Genomic DNA, 19,664 nt, shown 5'->3' with positions numbered 1-19,664 from the left:
ATGGAGGAACCAGAACATCATCTGCATCGAAGTTCGATGGATGACCAAACCAAAACAAAATATACTCCTGTTACACATGTTATATTCGAACTCGATGGCATTTTACTTGGTAACAAATTATGATTATTTTTCATTTAAAATTTTATTGTTCGATCTATTTCTCTGTGTGTTCTTTCACATCTTGCGTTTATTACTAGCTATAAAATTGTAAGCCATTATTTCGAATTTTGTTTTTAGTGGTAATGGTTAGATGGAACGAAATATACTTTGTTATGTGTTTCATATATATTTCTTTTTATAGTCAGCAAATGCCTTTTTTTTTATTTTGATTGTATATTTATTGAAAAATTATATTATAGGTAATACCTGAATATTTTATTCATTACAATTTCTATTTCCGGAACGTCGTCAGATGTCGATAATTAAAATCCATTTCCTTTATAATCGAAGAATGAATAAAATTATTTAACCAGTAAATGAATCAGTGAACCAACTCTACCAAATGAAGTATACTTTTGATATGAGAATATAATATAGTCTAATAAAAATAAATAGAATACAATGGTAGTAAAGAAAAAATAAATGCATCTTTGAAATTTTTCATACTTGCTTATTAGGTTGTAAACACTTTGTAAAAAGAATTCGACCTCTCAGGGGCGTACCTCACCCCTTTTTGGGGGTTTTAATCAGTTTTTTACACATTACAAAAAAAATATACATCAAATTCGACTTTTTAGCTTCAAAATTGAACGAGAAATCTCAATTTTCTTGCCCATTCAATCAAATAAAAATATAAAAGAATCAGCTTTTGTTTGAAATATTTTTTTCTAAACATCCCTTTTTACCCGAGAGGGCGTCTCCAAAATACTTTCCAAAATTTCGAAAATTTTGAGATTTTTGGGTACGGAACACTCTTGAAACATATCTTAGAACACTTTCCATTAAAGTACGTTTTTTCTTAGAGCCTTCTTCAAACTGAACCGATTTCGAGAACCATGGCCTATTGTTTAGTTGTTCCGGGTCCGGAACCCTAAACTCGCACTTGAAACATAGCTAAGAACACTCTCCATTAAATAACCTTTCAAACGAAGCGTCGAATTGACATCACAGATCACGTGTGCGGTGAAACAAAAAAAAAATCGTTATAAATTATTTCAAATATTGTGAATTATTTTTTTATTTTTGTAAATATGTATAAATATTTATTTGTATAAAGATTTTAGAGAAATTTACTTTTCGTAAAAATGATTTTCAACTCTTTACTAGATTGTAAATTTGTAAAATCTTCCTTTAAACATGATACAAAAATATATTCTGCTACATTAAAGAGTTTTACTTTTCAGATACCTTTGAAATTCAAAAGAAACGTTTAAATCATGTATTCTTTACAAAACGAGGAATAAAAATTAAACCTGAATCATGGTATACAATTCAAGGACAAAGTGATGAGGATCAAATAAATGTTTTATATGATGAATATTGTCTGAAAAAGTTTCCTAGAAGAATAAGAGAATCACCGCATACATTATTAAATGAATATCGATCGGGAACAATGTTAGATTATTTATTGTGTGATATAATGCCAGGTATATTAATTATATTAAATTCAATATAACGAAATTTATTTGAATACTTATTGAAGGTAGAAAACTCCATATATTTTAAGGAATATTATATTTTAAAGTAGCAAGTCTTCATTCTCAAGTCATTTATTTATTATATACCGATTGTAAGCTATCTCGTTAGCCGTATAAAATATATGAAGCAAGAAGAAAAGTTTTTATGGACGTTATTATGTATAAAACAAAGAGGGAATTTGTACTGTGTGTTATGGTTATGTGTTACTGTGTGTCATTGGTATTGCATGTGTACTATATATACAATCCATCTTTGTTTAATACATAAGAACGTCCGCACGTACCCTTCTTACTTCTGTAATATAAATAGCATACATTTATACAAATAGTGTTTGAATCGAATAGTATCCAATCGAATTATCTATTTCGTAAGAATGTTAGGAGACGATTTAAAAAAAAAATTTAAATTCAATTCAATTAAAATATAATTTAATTAAATTTTTAATCTGTCCCCCTGAATGTATCTGATATTAAGTGAGAAATGTTAAAATTAACAAATACTTTAGAACATCCGGATATCGTCTATGTTGTGTTAATTTATTACGTTTTAACGTTTTAGACATTGAAAATCATAGAAAACATTGCAAATTATAGTGTCATTTAAAATTATTAACAAAGTATTAAAATTTTTTTAAACTCTTTTGACTTGATCTTGTTAAGTACGTATATAAGAAGGACTAACGAAGCCAAAAAATTATACGACAATCATTGAAAAATTAACTTTAGAGTTTTCAGAATATACCTTAATTTTTTCTAATTTTTAAATTAATATTTAATACCTTATATTAAAAAAAACATATTTTCAGCGTTAAATAAAAATAATAAATAATGGAGATAGACTTCCGGGATTGGATGTTTTTTATTGGAAATTTCCTCCGCTTTAAAAATATTTTTTTTTTTTTTTAATTTCTTAAATATTTACCCTTTTTTCATACCCTTTTTTCATCTTTAATTGTTAATAACCTTTGCAATTTTTTATGTCCTGAAAAATGCTTCTGGCACATTTTTCTAGACGCCATTCTGAATCCAACGAACTATCACACGTATTTTCATGACAATTATTTATATATTTCACTAATTTGAACTTGTTAACCAGACTAGATATAACATTATATATACTTACCACTTACCAGTATTTGTAATATTTGTGTTTTGCCATATGTTTCAAACGTGTAAGGTAATAACTAAAGCAACCAACCTTATGTGGACCAACATAAACTAAGCTGTTTGTATTGTAATAAAGAGATGTTTTAGAAATACTAACCAAAGTAGTAATAACATTAGTCGAATCTTTAGTGTATAATTAATGTATCATTAGTTGACTTTTACCTTGGGCTTATGTTTCACAAATTATTATTCTTGTGTTAGAATTGAAATTAATTTCGTTTTTATTTTTCTCCATTAATATGGAAGAATGTTTTTTTTCACTTTAAGGTAGTACCAGCGCCAAGGCAAGTTTGGACTTGTGGTTCAACTTATTTGTACCTTATTTTCAACTTTGATGGTGAATTTTGTTCATGAATGTATAGACGAAAAATAAGTATAAAGTTTTTCAATATCTGTCCTGGATTTCGAAATATTGAAAGCTAAATAATTAAAGAAAAATTTCAATATTTTGAAAATTACTCCAGATATCAAAAAATTTTATTCTGACTTTTTGTCTTATATTGCCTTATATGATAAGTTATAACATAATGGCCCCAATTTTAAGTTTGTGTCCCCACTAGCGTACTCATACATCCTTAATTAATCGGGCACAACGGGTTTTTTTTGTTTTCAATAATTTATTAAGGTTTTAATTTAAATAGTTTTTTTTTATTTCCAGCGACTAGTTTTGGAGAAATCTATGAAAACATATCATCCATCTACCATTTTACCGTAAAACCATTGTTAAATATGCCTACTTTTAAAATCATTTATTTAAATAATCGAAAAATTGCCGCCCCTTCCCTCTCAATTTCTCCGAGTTTATTTATAATCAGCCTAACTTCATATACAAAAAAAATTGAGCTTTGCATTCAAAATTGCCCTGGCGCTCGTACATCGTAAAAAATGATTAGATATGGGTTTTAGCTCTACCCTAAGAGATATAAGAGCTTTTTCATCATCGTCATTACGCTATCAAAATTGTAAAAATTAGATAAAAAATAGAATTTTATTTATTTGTTTGAAGGTGCACGGCGATTAGTATCACATTTAAAACATTTTGATATTCCAATGGCAATATGTTCATCAACAACACCACAATTTTATTCGAAGAAAATACGTAACCATTATCAATTTTTTGATTGTAATTTTCATCATGCCACATTATTGGGTATAACTACACCAAATGGGAAACCGTCATCAGACTTACATATCCAATGTGCTAGAGACTTCAATCCGGAAGATCCGCCACAACTAAGTAAAGTAATTTTTTTTCTTTTAAATTTTAACTACAGGCGTGTGGATGGGAGGGGTTTTGAGGGTAAAAATCATTTTTTTTTTTGTAATAATAGTGCTTGGCTTTTGAAGCATCAATGGCAGGAACTGCAGCAGCCATAACATCAGACATGCAAGTTGTAATGGTACCAAACTCATTTTTGATGGGATCTAAATTAATGAAGTATCCAACAATAGCTATTCGCCATTTAGATGACTTCATACCAGAAATGTTTGGACTTCCTCCATATTGTGAATGTGCAAATTCGAAACAAATAAATGAAATAGTTCGAACGTATTAGAAAGTAAAGCTTAGAGTACATTGTAAAAATTAAATCATTAAAATATAACACGTTCCCTTCTCTAAATTTTTCAGAAATTATTTACACTGACTCCAACTTCACATATACAAAAATTAAGCTTTTTATTTAAAACTGCCTTGGTGCTCGCACATCCTTAAATGATCAACAATTGATACACAATTAAATAATTCAGTATTGAAAAAAATTATTAACGTGAAAATAGAAAACCATAAATTCCCAAGGAACTTAGCGGATTAAATATTCACCTCATCTAATACATATGTAATAAAAGAGATCCATTCAAATATTTACACGTATTTAAATCTATGAGTCACATCTGTTCTACTTTTTTTGAATTGTAAAACTCCATATAATACAGACGGAGGATAGTTTTAGACAATCCACAGTAGTATCGTAGAATATTGAAAAATATGCAAACAAAAAGTGTTATCAAATGAAATGGTTCCCATGTGAATACCAAAAATAAATATTGGTATGCATTTTTTAGTGTTTTGTAACGCTATTCATAATACTTAGTTTCTATAAACTCAATATAACAGAATATAACACTTTTTTCATAAAAGCATTCACTTACATTAGAAAATTTTTTAAAAAAATTGACAAATTTTTATTTTTATTGATATCAATTTTGTTAAAATTAAATCGTGAAGTTATAGCAAAAATTTCGATTCAATATTCTAGTCTACAACTTTATGCTTAAATTTTTCAGGTGGAATAACCCACCAGGAATCGTGTTGAAAAGGAGACTAAAATATGTAAAAGTAAGTTTAAGCATCACTACATGAGTTTTGCACGGTACAGGTGAGAATATGCATTTCACACCCCTTGCTGTCTCACCATTGCAACATCAAATATGTACGGCGTTGCTGGATCCCTAAGCTCTATTTCCCGATTCTCAAATGTAACACAGGACTTTAAATCTACTCTAAATAAGTTATCGACAAACATCAATTTAAACCTGATAATGGGTACTCCTGTCGAATGATACAAAACTGACGGGGTGTGCCAATAAACACTCTGTAGTGCCTTTCATGTAATGCTATTGTGACAAGCATCACTGGGAGTTGGGTAAGAAACAAACACGCTCGGCTTCTAAACGCATTAGATATGACTACTATAACCCAAGGAACCATAGTGAGGAGTAGAAAGAAGCGGTGGATCACGTTCTCTGTCATTGTCTTGTTAAAATTTGGGCCAGCCTGATCTACAGTGAAATAATTTGCTTTGAGCACTAGCTTTTAATTTTTTTTTTGCTTTGATTCGTCGATGTGGAAGACCACACCCTTAGGCTTGTGTGGACACTCGTCCCATTACTGTATATAAGTTATTATTCTTATACTGAGAACTTGTTCTTGAAGTTGGGAAAGGGTTACGCAGGTACTTTTCTCATTTGTGTGTGTTAGGGTTCCTTACTGAGAACTGGTTCTAGATGCTGAAAGACGATAGTTCGTATTCAACCGATCAGTGTATCTACATGTTACACTTGACATGAAACCATTTTATTTTCTAATTTACAATTTAAAAAACTTTTGTAAAAAAAAAATCGAGAAAAATGGCTTTAATAGGTGTAAGTTGGTGCCAAATTTTCGTTCAACGAACTATTGTTATCGTTATCGTTACTCAATAATAAATTCGGAAACTTAAAAAGAAAAAAAATCGAAAGTCCTTTTTGATTAAATTAATTATTTATTATTTTTTATTTTGGGGGAAAGAAAATAAAACAACAACAATTGGGTAACGATAAGTTATTTCCGTTTAATCAAATCTTTTCAATCATAAAGTTAACGATTAATCATAATTTAGTGAACATATAACATTAGGAAAGGAAAGATGATTTTAACATATATAAATTTCTATTAATTTCACAAAATAGAAGCCTGTCATGTACTGTCTTTGGTGAATATTTGATTGATAGAATCATCTTTTCAACCTAACTGAACGGTAGTCAGGTACAATAAGGATTAATAAAAATGACGTTAACCTAAGAATGAAAAGTTTTTTTTTTTTCTGTTCGATGTTTAAATTGACAAAATATTTTTTGTGTTAATGAATCTGTAAGCATTTTGTAGTATGTAAAGGGTTTTCAAAAAGTATATAAATCTCTTTTTATTAGGAGAATTTATCTATTAAAAGTACATGGTAAAAAATTACAGTAAAACAATCTTGGATCGTCAGAATTTTGGTACCCATTCCCCGAATAATTTGATACAATACTTTAGCCACATAAACTTTATTAGATATACTTCTTATCTTAGTACGATCTCTCGGGAGCTAGATGGTTCTAAAATGAAAACTTACTAGAAATTGGTATGCAAATTTGCTAAGACTAGTTATGAAGGTACTATTGGACCCATGTCATAATTATAACACCAATTCATTTTATAATACTGGGGCATCTAAGAATTCTCTAAAAGGGAATTGAAAGTGAAAGATCTAAAGATCTTTATATCTTCCTGGAAAAAAAGAACAGCAATTTACATTTTTCGGTTTTATGGCAATGAACAATTCGGTGTCAAATCTTATGAAATATATTTGTTTTTTGCAAATATCCCGGTTTCTATTTCAAATACGACAAAAGTGACTAGAAATTCTAAAAAATTTAATTAAAAAGTTTTTTCATAGTTTGTATGTTTTCGAGATATATTTAAAAAAGTGATTTTGGGGCTAGTATTTAATGTTTTTCAACCCCTTTAATACAATTCAATTTTTTTTATTATGTACAACTATGTGTACATCAAAATGTCAAAATGAACTTATAATCAATAAAGTAAACTCTCGTTTTGATGGTAGTTTAAATTTTCATTTTATTGGAGTATTATAGATTAGATAAATTATGCTAGAGAGAGCCTTAGTTGGTTGACCGATGTGTCTACATTTTATAGACACGTTGTATATGAGTTGACTATCTGTTTTTCTCTATCAGTTTCTCTGTGATCTGTAATGCATTTCATTTATATTTACAAAGACTCATTGAAAACTGTTTGAATCTCTCGCCACAAATGCTTTTAAATCAGTTCAATTATTTTCAATAGAAGCGTACTACTCGTATATCTCTACAGTCAACAATATTATATACACACACATATCATATTGAGAGAGTTTCTCTATTGATGATCAATATTATACGTTTGGTAGTAATTTACTTTGGCTTTCATGTTATGTTTATTGGGTAACGACTGAATATTTGTTATGTCGGTCGGTAGGTACTATGAACACAGTACAATGCTATACTTTATAGATTGACTATAGGTACTAACTTGCTAGCAGTTAACTCTGTACGTACGTTACGTACAATAATAGCTAGTCATCAGCATTCCAAGATAACTACTACTGCGTGTTTAAATTGAAGTGTTTATTTAATTGACTAACGAACTCATCGTTTTAATTGAGTAACCACTTTTGAGTAATGTTCGAACAAAGTATTTATATATATATATATATATATATATATGTATATATGTGTAGGTTGTTGTGTACCAAAGTACCAAAACCATACTGTACATCCATCGATGGGAGAATGTTAGACCTGGAGTCACATTTTGCATTAAATTCTTTTTTTAACAGCAATGTATGTTGTTGCACTGATTATTTTTTATTTTTAAGAATATACAAAGTGTATTGTAACAACATTGAACAAAAGAGATCGAGAGTTGTTGTGGAACACTCGGTAGGAACTATATTCCTTTCGTATCTTGGTACATTATAAAGGTAGCTTTTACTATTTCTTTATTTAAATATATTTTTCTGAAAAGGGTATTAATTTATAAGTCAAATACTTGATATAGCTATTTTAACTTTTTACTGTATGAAATAATTGTAGTATTAGTTATTAAACAAGACACACTTTTGATTTAGTAGTCAACCCAATATATGAGTACATTACGTTTGGTTTGATTAGGATATTTATTACGATATAACATAAAAATTGTATTGTACACACTTTAAATTATCTGTTATTTTTAACTTCTGATAACTTTCACATCTCAATTTTTTTACAGATCATATTTCTCAAAATGATACGGGCAACTAATGTCAAAATGCTCACAGTTTTTGAATTGAACTGCGAAAACTGAAAAAAGTCTGAAAATTTTTCAGTTTTTCGCGTATTATGCAGGAAGCACTTTTTTTTTGCTTGCAAAATGTGGTTTCACACTTCCGTAAGGGGTCCAAATAACATATCAAAAATGTAGCTTTACATCACGTTTTGTGATTTTAGCTGTTATTATTGTAAGATTTTACTGGCTTAATTAAATTTTCAATGTAAGCCATAGAAAATTATATGTCCATCCATAAAATCCATGAGGATTGCAACTCTTCCAACTTTTTGAATCGTCATATCTTAGAAATGGTGGCTCTTAGGAAAAAAATTATTGAGACATTTTTTATATTTAATTATCCGATTTTCAATTTTTGTGTGAACTCATTTTATGATAAAACTTACCTTTTCGCTGAAAATCACAAAACACCCGTTTTTGTGAAATTTTACGTAAATTTTTTCAAACATCTCGGATCGATGAGAACTTTTTAGATTTCATTTAAGAAAGTGTTTTGATCAATCCTATCATATTTCAGCTGGGTGCGAATTTTTATACCTTCGAATGTTTAAATTGACCGGATCAGTTTGGTAATTTTTCTTTAATTTAAATAAACTAAAGGCTGATTCAAGATATGTTCTCTTAATGGTACATCACTCTCCCCATATTTGCTGTAAGAGATTGGTACTAAAATAAATCTGATATACACACAATATAATTTAAATTAGTAATGACAAATATTTTGTTTGTTTTGTATAATTGTGGTTAGTGTTTTGAAATTAATTTCCAACACTCCATCTACACACTCTAGATACAAATAATAATAAATAAATAGAATATAGAATACAAAATACAAAATACAGAAGATATAACACACATGAACCACATCGCCATATTATTAAGTGACATCAACAACAACAAACATTTAATGAATTTTTGTTTGAAGAACATTATTATTTATTTTAATTTGTTTAATGACATGCAACTTTATTTATTAGCAACCCGCTCATACCAGGAGTGTCTTCTCAGACAAACTGAATGTAAAAGTTTTTAGAAAATCGGCTGTGCAATCAAATCAGTACAGTTAAGGATGTATGAGCATGGTAGTGGGGGCACAAATTTAAAAATAGATATTTTCAATTTTGATGATAAATTTATATTATTACTTGACGATATAAGGCGAAAAGTAAGAATAAAATTTTTCGATATCTGGCTTAATTTTCAAAATATCGAAAATTGAAAATTTTGTTTAATTATTAAGCTTTCGATATTTCGAAAACCAAGACACATATCGAAAAATTTTATTCTTATTTTTCGTCTACATTCATGAAGTTATAACAAAATTCATCATCAAAGTTGAAAATAAGATAAAAATAATTTCAACCCTTAATCTACCCTGCTCTTACATCCCTTATATGGACGGTGACACTTAGTTTTTTTCTTTTCTAATTCATTGCTAATATGTTTACTTTCTATTAAAAAGTTTTTTTTTTTTTAATTTGTTTTCATTCATTCCAAATGAAAATTATCAAAAACTTCCAAAATATGTCGTTTTTTGAGATTCCTCCATAAGAGCCAATGTATTTTATATCGATTTTTAATGACTTTTTTCTTAAAAATTTGCACGGATACCTAAGCTGAAATTTTAACCACATATTCCTTGAGTAAAAGACTACCTACAAACAAATTTTGAGCCCTTAAATCAAACATTGTTGTCATGTTCATACATCCTTAAAGATGTTACAAATAAAGTAAAATGAAAGAAACCGCTCGAATTTCGTTAAAACCTTCTGGAATTTCTTTCTTAGGAGTCAAAAATGAGTTAGTGATGCCAATATTTTTATTTGTTAATAAACAATAAAAGTCATACAAATTGCCTAGTTACTAATTTTTAAAGTGAACTTTCACATTGATCGGTTCATTGAATTAACAATTTATTGTTTATTAACAAATAAAAACATTTGCACAAATAACTAATGCCTAACTAATGATATTTGACACCTAATAAACAATTCCATGAGGTTTTAGCAAAATGGAAGCGATTTATTTCATTTTTCCTTACTAGTCGATTTTTGTAACCTCTTTTACTGTACTAAATCTATTAATCGTGATTTCAACTTGACTTTCTGGTGTTAAATAAAATTTGTTGAGAGATCTTCCACGGATTTTCATAAGCTCAAAAATTTGATTTTTAACCTCGTTTTATAGCTTTAAAAATTGCTTTTTGGAGTTTTTCCAAACATTAAACTGTTAATATCTCGAAATCAAAAATCACAACGGGCTTTTTTCATGTTAACTGGTACAAATATCTACCTTTGTTTCGTTCAAATATCCTGACATTTCAACGTTCCTGTGGAAGAGGAGGGGATTGCTGTACACAAAAATTTGAACCAAAGAGTTTCTGGTAACATCCATTAGGAAAAACTTCATTAGGCATATTAAGCACTTTTTGAGTTAACAAAAATTGGGCGAGCTCGCGTCACCGCGTGTTTGTAGTTGAACTTCTCCTAAATGGGTGGACTGATTTGGATGAAATTTATTCTGTGTGTTCAAGTGGATTCAGTCTAAATGTTTTTGAAGATTCCACTCCAAAAATTAAAATACATCAAATAACTGGTGGAAACGCATATAAATTATATATTTCATTACATCTTACTATTCAATTGTATTTATCTGCGCTTCCACCACATTTATCTGAACTGTGACCAACTATTTGAATAGTATTGAGGTATTAATTATTATTATTCAGTTATTGTGAATAGATATTTATCAGAGCTTCACTGCCGGTGGCTCCAGCCAGGCCGTAGACCAAGCCAAACGCCAGTTATTCCAAAGTTTTAAGTTTTCACTTCCATCGACAGTCTCCATGACTGGCTATCTTATTTTTTGTTGGAAACATGATCTAAATTCTTATTACTTCATATAGAGGTAAAAAAGTGACTCTGGCTACCAAGAATCATAAGTAGGGGAATGTGGGTGAAATGAAACATGGAAATATTTGTCTGTAATTCATTTCGAAATTTTTTTGGAGGAAGATGTAAATATTACAGTTATTTCACTGCGACTATGTTTCACGTGTTCCCTGATCCTTAAAATTAACTATCGTTTAAAAGTGTTAGTCAATGTATATTAAAATCACAAGCTGTATTACATAACATTTTAGGTAAAAATAACGTAAATCGTGAATTACTATGGAATACCCAGTGTATAAAACCTAGTGATTTTTCCTGTTAAAAAAAAATCAAGAATAAAAATTGTAATCGCTTTTTTTATGTGTTAAAATTCAAATATATTTCTATTATAAATAAATAAAATACAAATATTTATTTTTACTAATTTGTATTTTATGTTATTCATGGTTGAAAATATTTTTTATATTTATACAATTAAAATGTATTTGATTTTAAAGTCATAAAAACGTAAATTGCATAGTTTTTAATTAAAAAAATATTCTGTTAACTTTCTGAAAGCCATACAAAACTTACAAACATGGAAAGCTTTTCTATTTGATAAATCAAACTGACATTTACAGTGTTTTAAACATCGTAAGCATTTAACGTAACATAAATAAATGTAAGTATAAAAAAGTTTGTCTGAAAATAGTGACTGTTAATATTTGGATTGAGGCAAAACTTTAGTTTTTTGAAGCCAGAAAGATTATCAGGTAATAGGAGCACCGCGAAAAAACCGAAACATACCAGAGCGCTATTTAAGGTGAAGCATTTTAATCTATTATGGCAACAAGCTCGTTTTCTATTCTGACATCTGATTCTCCGGGTTGCTTTATTAGTCAATTTAGATCCTAAAAGTTTGGAGATAGAATATCACATTAAATCAGAAAATTAATCCTCATAAAAAAACTAACATTTTTTCAAAAAACGTTAGCTTTCGGAGAAGATGCGACTTAAAAGTATGTCGGTATTGCACTTAATTGAAAGAAAATACCCTTAAAGTTAATGGTTAATTGTAAGGGCCATGAAGTGGACACAGGCAATTGTTCTCTATTTCCCTTGACAATCTTTGGCTAAAGCATTTTTTCGCAGTTAGCTTGTTTTCTTTCAATTGAATGCAATAATGACATATGTTTAAGTCGGATTTCCTCTGAAAGCTGACGATTTTCGAAAACTGGTTGAGATGAAAAATGATAGTTTTTTTAATTAGAATCAACTTTCTAATTTAAAGTGTTACTCTATTTATTACCGATTAGGATATAAATTGGCTAATAAAGAAACCTGAAGACCTAGTCCAATCGACTGTCAGAACATGATGTCACCCATCAAACCCTACATCAAACACTACAATTTTTGTGGGTATTTTTTGATTGGTTAACTACAAAACTAGGTATTCAGAGTTATGGATGAAAATGACCCACTCTATATACAGGGCGTTCTGTTATGAACTGCAGATCATTGGCCTGCAGAATAAGCTCTAAAAGACGAACAAAAAAGCTCTTTACCAAATTTCGATCTGCGGCTTGATTCGAAAGTTGTGGCTATAGGAAAAATTTAGTCCCCCCTACCTATGTTAATATATAATTTGATACCTCCCATATCTAAGTGTCGTTGTATTGGTAAACTAGTTTAAAAAATAGGTTTGTATCTTTTTTTTTTTCATAAAAATAAAGACAACAAAATATTATTTTTTGTATTCGTTACCCAATTAAATCAATTTACAATCAATTATTGTTTTATGATAGCCCCCTCCATAATTTAAAGTGACCCCTACGAATTTAATGAATTTGATAGAGTTGTGAATTCATAAATCTTTCTATTTTTCCCATAGCCACAAATTCCGAATCAGGCCTCAGATCGAAATTTGGTAAAGAGATTTTTTGTTCATCTTTATGAGCTTATTCAAGCTTATTCATAACGCCCTGTATAACAAATATACAGGTTATAATAAATTTATACCATAGCCTGGTGAAATTTTTACGAAAAGTAAGAGAAAATTTTTAATAGTTTCACAATGTTAAATAAAAAACATAACACTTTATCCTAAATATATAAGAAACATGCCATAACGTATAAAAATCCTCTTCAAAATTCGATACCAATCAAACTTTAATCAATGTAATTACTCCCTTAAATACTATGTCTGTAGTTTTTCAAAGAGAAAGTTGTTCTATAAAAGATTCAGAAAGAATTTTGTACCATATAATAACACATTTACAAATCACGTTACAACTGTTTCTAAAACTACGTATACATTTATTTCTACTAGCAGTACAAAGTAATACTATATATAATATATAAAACCTTACATACAAACATGAAGTTGGGGATGGAAAAATTTGATCCAATGTTAAATGGATTATGGACCAAGGTAAATGGATTCGGGGCAAAAAAAAATTTTTAACTTTGGAAAAAAAGTTTTAATTAATTGCTTATCTAATTGCTTATACAGATTTTTTTGTGATAAGTTTACAAATTACATTCCACATAACGTACTGGGTCAATTCGATACATTTTCCAGGGATACAAAACATTTTCATTTGATCGATATAAAATTTTAAAATTTGTATACGTTATCTGTTACTTAATTTTTACTAGAGGGTCGTGTTTTCAAGATATCGCACATCGAATTTAAAATAAAAAACCAAGTGAAATTTACAAATATATAAAACCCACTACAAATTTTTGGGTACGGAATCCTAAACTCACATTTAAAACATATCTAAGAGCACTCTCTATTAAATTGCCCTTCCTGAAAGGCTTTTCCAAACTGAACCGATTTAGAAGATCATCGCCAGTTTTTTTCGGGTACGGAACCCTAAATTCGTTCTTGAAACATATCTAAGAACACTCTCTATTATAGCATCTTTCAGACAGATAGACAGACAAACAGACACACAGACAGACACACACACATAGCGGTCAAACTTTTAACACTACTTTTTTTTTAGTTTGGGGGAGGGGGGATTAAAAAAATTCTATTTTCCGTTTACTAATAAAAATACTAAATATAAATATTTCAATTGAATTAAAAAGGTAAGGTAGCATCTGTGAGAATAAAGAAAAAAAAATGAAACGAATTTTTGATTATTACTTCTAACGATATCGACTATTACTTAATGACATTTAATGGGACGTAAACTATTAAACTTCTTATTAAATTACACCACAAAAAATAGCTGTAATAAAATTTCGTAAATATAACTTCTCAGAAAAATTTAAATTGCGTTATATAACTGAATTAAGTTAGTAGACAAGTTCCAAGTTTTTTATTTTATTTTATTTCGAAAGTTTATTAAGAATTATAAAGAAAAATTAAAAAATAGGTTTTTCATGTAATTTTACAATTGAAAATGATTTTTCTAAACCATGAATTCAAAAGCCAATGACTTCAACACATCGATTTTGTATCGCTACCGCATCAAAAAATAACATGCAAAATGATAAATAAAAGTAATTTTCCATAGAAACAAGCCAACGAATTTGCTTACAGCCTCAACGGATGTAAATACGTCACAACCAATAAAAAATCATATTTTTTATTAAAAAATATAACTATTTTTATTAATATTTACTAAAAATTACGTAAATTTATTTTAAATGAATGATTTTTTGATTTATATATTATGTATTTGTGAAAATAAAAAATTAATGCAACTTCTCTATTAACTTTGATTTTTTTTCAAATTTTAAAATGGTTAATCTACTAGAGCGGAAATATGATGTTTTTCAACTTTACAGTCATTTATTACGGATCTTAATACGTTAATAATATCACTTAATTATAGAATTACCAAGAAGAATTTTGTTCTACTTTAAAGTTTTCAATTTTTATGAAGATGAGTGTACAATTTATATACAAAACATTCATACATATTTAAGTAAGAGCAGATAAGTTTATACTATACATTCTTATCAGGTACCTATCTTTACGAACTTTACTTATGAGCACACCCAGAAAATAAAATCAGTTGATATATTATTTTTTTCTTCTCCATGAATGAACCAATACAACATTAAACTTACTTATATGCACACTCACGGCACTCTGGAGTTTTTTTTTTTTGTATATCGACATCGATTTGTCTGGTTTGATTAAAAAATTTTGTATGTGAATGTAGTACGTTTGTGTATATTATATAGTCGTCGGTCGTCGGCTAGATGCCAAACGATAGATAATATAATGTATAGCCTGTCAAAAAAATATAGATTCGTTCATATAAAGTGTCTTAATAAAGTGTTTTTAAACGACCGTCAGACAACTTCATAATAAACAACTCAAAGTTTTTTTTTTCATCTTTCTTTTTTTTTTTGTTCGAGGTGTTTTGTACCTTTATGTAGGTATATAATAGTCGTTAATTTGTCTTCTTAAACACCATCGTTTGATTTCATTTAAAAGGTAATAAATTTATGCTTTATTCTTAATAAAATTTATTTATTTTAAGATTTAATATTATTTGAATTTTAAACTTTAAGGATGTATGAGCATGGTAGTGGGGGCACAAATTTAAAAATTGATATTTAATTATAGAATAAAATTTTTCGATATCTGGCTTAATTTTCAAAATATCGAAAATTGAAAATTTTGTTTAATTATTTAGCTTTCGATATTTCGAAAACCAAGACACATATCGAAAAATTTTATTCTTATTTTTCGTCTACATTCATGAAGTTATAACAAAATTCATCATCAAAGTTGAAAATAAGATAAAAATAATTTCAACCCTTAATCTACCCTGCTCTTACATCCCTTATATGGACGGTGACACTTAGTTTTTTTCTTTCCTATGCCATTGCTGATATGTTTACTTTCTATTAAAAAGTTTTTTTTTAAATTTGCTTTCATTCATTCCAAATGAAAATTATCAAAAACTTCCAAAATATGTCGTTTTTTAAGATTCCTCCATAAGAGCCAATGTATTTTATATCGATTTTTAATGACTTTTTTCTTAAAAATTTGCACGGATACCTAAGCTGAAATTTTAACCATATATTCTTTGAGTAAAAGACTACCTACAAACAAATTTTGAGCCTTTAAATCAAACATTGTTGTCATGCTCATACATCCTTAAGTGTACACGAGAACTGAAATTGAAATACAGTGGAACCTCGATAACTGAAACCTCGCTAAGTCGTAATCCTCGTTAAATCGAAAAAATGCCATTCCCTTTCGCTGACCCTTTAGACTTTGTAACTGGAACAGAAAGTCATTTCCCTGCAAGGTATTGACAGTATTTATATCGAATTTCAAATTATATATTACGTCGTAGCTCGTAAAATATAATGACGCCTTTCTAAGTCGAAATTTTACCAATTAAATTCTCTGTATCTCAAACTGCTTGATAAGTCGAAGACTCATTAGCTCGAAATTTTTTGCGTTTCCTTTGAGGCTCAAGTTATCAAGATACCACTGTCATTCTACTTTTTTGGTTTACAATTTACAAAATTATGTTAATTTAATATACAGAATGGTTTTTCCAACTTTATATTTCGGAAACGGAATGGAAAATAGAAAACTACCATATTTAGTTTCAGAATTGAAGTTCAGAAATGAAAATTCAGTGTTTAGTTTTTTTATGTGAGGCTTTTTTTTTTAAGCGAATAGGAGTCTTAATGAACCTACATTTATTTGTTTTAGCAGATCCTTGTTCTTTACCACTCAACTATTTGATATATTAAAAGTGGACAAATTTATCATATCCCTATACATACACACAGCAAGTTTTATTGTTTTCAATTATTTATAAGAATCCAACTATAATATAAATATTTTTTTTTAATTTCCACCAATTAGTTTTGGAGAAATATATGAAAAAAATATCATCCATCTACCGTTTTACCATAAAATCAAAATTCCCAATTTTGAAGACATTTATTTATTTAAACAATCGGACAACACTCTCTAAAATCTTCAAAATTTTTTTAGACTTAGTCCAACTTCATATAAACAAAAACAAGCTTTTTATTTTAAATTGCCTTGGCGCTACTAAATCCTTAAACACTCATTAACTGTCTAATGTTACTTTGATTGGGAAAGTTTTTAATGAACAACGGGATTTGTTTAGACTAATATGATATAGTAATACATAAAAATAACTTATTTTTGGTCATTGATCCACAAACTATGAGCAAAGTGAAGCAATCTCAAAACAAAGTCAGAGGAATATCGAAGTTCATTTCAGATTTTCCAAACCATAAAATTTACATCAACACTATTTCTACAAATTCAATTATTCTATTGATACTGTAGTATGGTGAAAGATTTATAGTAAATTGTAGAGATGTTAAATTGTAAGGTATAAAACTATATACACGATCACAGCAGCGTATATATGTAGATGATATTTTCCAATTATTTTAATGTATTTTAAATGCTAATCAATATTCATTTCAAATAATTGAAATAGATGTTAACATTTGTAGCCAGAGAGCACAGAAATAAATAAATTTGACAGAGCTCTTAACTGCACAGAGGTTATCATTATTTTTTATTGTGTTCAAAATATTACGCGTACGAGGTATTAGTTAAATGCAATAAATAAATCTTTCAAGATTATGTAGGGGAAGAGTTTTATAAACGGAATATTTAATCTGTTGAATAACTATTACAGTAATCCTAACCGAAATGCTATATAGTAAGTAGAATTTTTGGAAGGAAGCCCTACTTTTTGGCTACAGTTAGGGTAGTTAAATAAAAGTTTAAATTTGAAAAGGCAGGATGCTATCCCTTGGGGAAAGGCCACCATCTTGGTTTGAAGGGGTGAGTTTTTTTGTAATACCTGCTACACTATTGATTTTAGCGAAAAAGACACGGGATAATAGAATTTTATTCTCTACAAGAAAGGTTCCATGTATTTTTTGCGTAAGTCACATGTTAAACTACTACTGAAAAGTTAGTGCAAAATTTGAGACAAATAATTTTACTTTTCGCTATTAAAGCATTTTCGGCTAAGGAATGGAAACAAAATTTCAATGAAAGTTATAGACAGCATAAATGGCAATAACATTTGTCTAATCAATTATGTACTATGACTTTGTTCTCGCGTCAAAGGTCGCCAAAGTAGCACACTCCCGGAAAGCGAATACAGGATAACACATGAACTATAATTTATAAAGATATATTTAAAAAAAAAAAAACAAAATTTTCTTTAATTTGACATTTACCATTTTTGAATTTTTACAGAAATCTTTCATTTATGGTTTAAAATGATGATTACAGCTGAAGCAGATCATCATTTTGAACCAGAAATTAAAAAATTCTGTAAAAATAAATGTCAAACGAATCATGACCAACTTTTCTGGTATACTGAATGAATTTTGACTATTTTATGTTTAAAAAAATTGAAAACTGTGTATATCAAGAGAGGGTGGAGGCTGTGAAGCGGTGGTTTTTACTTTTATGCCCAGTGAAGCGGGCGGGTATCAATCTTGTACTCATATATATGTTGCGTTATAGAATTATTGCAATGTGAGCATCCGCTAATTTGTCACTTTAGCTTAATTGATGTACTGTAGGTATTAAAGCACTGTTCTTTTTAAATACACGATGTACAAGTTTCTTCAATCATAAGAAAACAAAATATCAATTGTAAATCTGCATAAAGTGAAACAAAATACACAAATATTTATAAGCTGACCTCCCCATTTGGAATTGAATATACGAAAATGGTGTTACATTAAATAAGATTTATAACCATAGAAACAGTATGCAGAATTGGAAAAATAATTGAATAATACATCTTTTAAATGAGGTTACACACATACACTCGATCACCTCCCAAAAATAATTTTTGGCACATACTGTATTTATTATTATGTTTTTAGATATTACATTAGTTTATTTTAATCCATAATTTTATTCCATATCTTCCAAAAACATTCTACATATACTCTTAAAATGTAACATACCCATGCATATACATACTTGCATACATATACTTATACTATACATATAAGTAATTGAATATTTTATTTTATGTTTTTGAATAAATTTTATATCATTTTATAGTTTGTTTCACATAAATTGAATTCAATAATTAGAAATTGGATTCACATCACATAATTCGATCATTCAAGCAAGATTACACTGTTTTTATACCACGTATATATGAAATATACATAGTATATTAAGTTTAGTCCCAAGTTTGTAACGCTTAAAAATAATGATGCTAGGAAAAAAATTTTGTCATAGGTGTTCAAATCACCTAATTAGTCCATTTCCGGTTGTCCGTCCGTCCGTCCATCCGTCTGTGGACACGATAATTCAAAAACGAAAAAAGATATCGAGCTGAAATTTTT

The 19,664-nt window shown here is 28.5% G+C and overlaps 1 protein-coding gene across 1 annotated transcript; it reads left to right on the top strand.

Annotated features, from left to right (window-relative positions):
* Positions 1-4,371, top strand: LOC123297699 (pseudouridine-5'-phosphatase-like). Its single transcript, XM_044879456.1, has 4 exons — positions 1-109; positions 1,344-1,586; positions 3,811-4,046; positions 4,136-4,371. Exons 1-4 carry the CDS (start codon positions 1-3, stop codon positions 4,358-4,360), a joined length of 813 nt encoding a protein of 270 aa, XP_044735391.1. The 3' UTR covers positions 4,361-4,371.
* Positions 4,372-19,664: the final 15,293 nt, after the last annotated feature.

Source organism: Chrysoperla carnea, chromosome 4 (genome assembly GCF_905475395.1).
Source record: "Chrysoperla carnea chromosome 4, inChrCarn1.1, whole genome shotgun sequence".
Lineage (NCBI taxonomy): Eukaryota > Metazoa > Arthropoda > Insecta > Neuroptera > Chrysopidae > Chrysoperla > Chrysoperla carnea.
Note: the sequence above shows the minus strand (reverse complement) of the source record. Positions and strands in the feature narration are given on the sequence as shown.

Coding starts and splice junctions, on each gene's coding strand:
- LOC123297699 (XM_044879456.1), top strand. CDS start 1: ATGGAGGAACCAGAACATCATCTGCATCGAAGTTCGATGGATGACCAA. Junction 110..1,343: donor ACTCGATGGCATTTTACTTG/GTAACAAATTAT, acceptor TTTACTTTTCAG/ATACCTTTGAAATTCAAAAG. Junction 1,587..3,810: donor ATTGTGTGATATAATGCCAG/GTATATTAATTA, acceptor ATTTGTTTGAAG/GTGCACGGCGATTAGTATCA.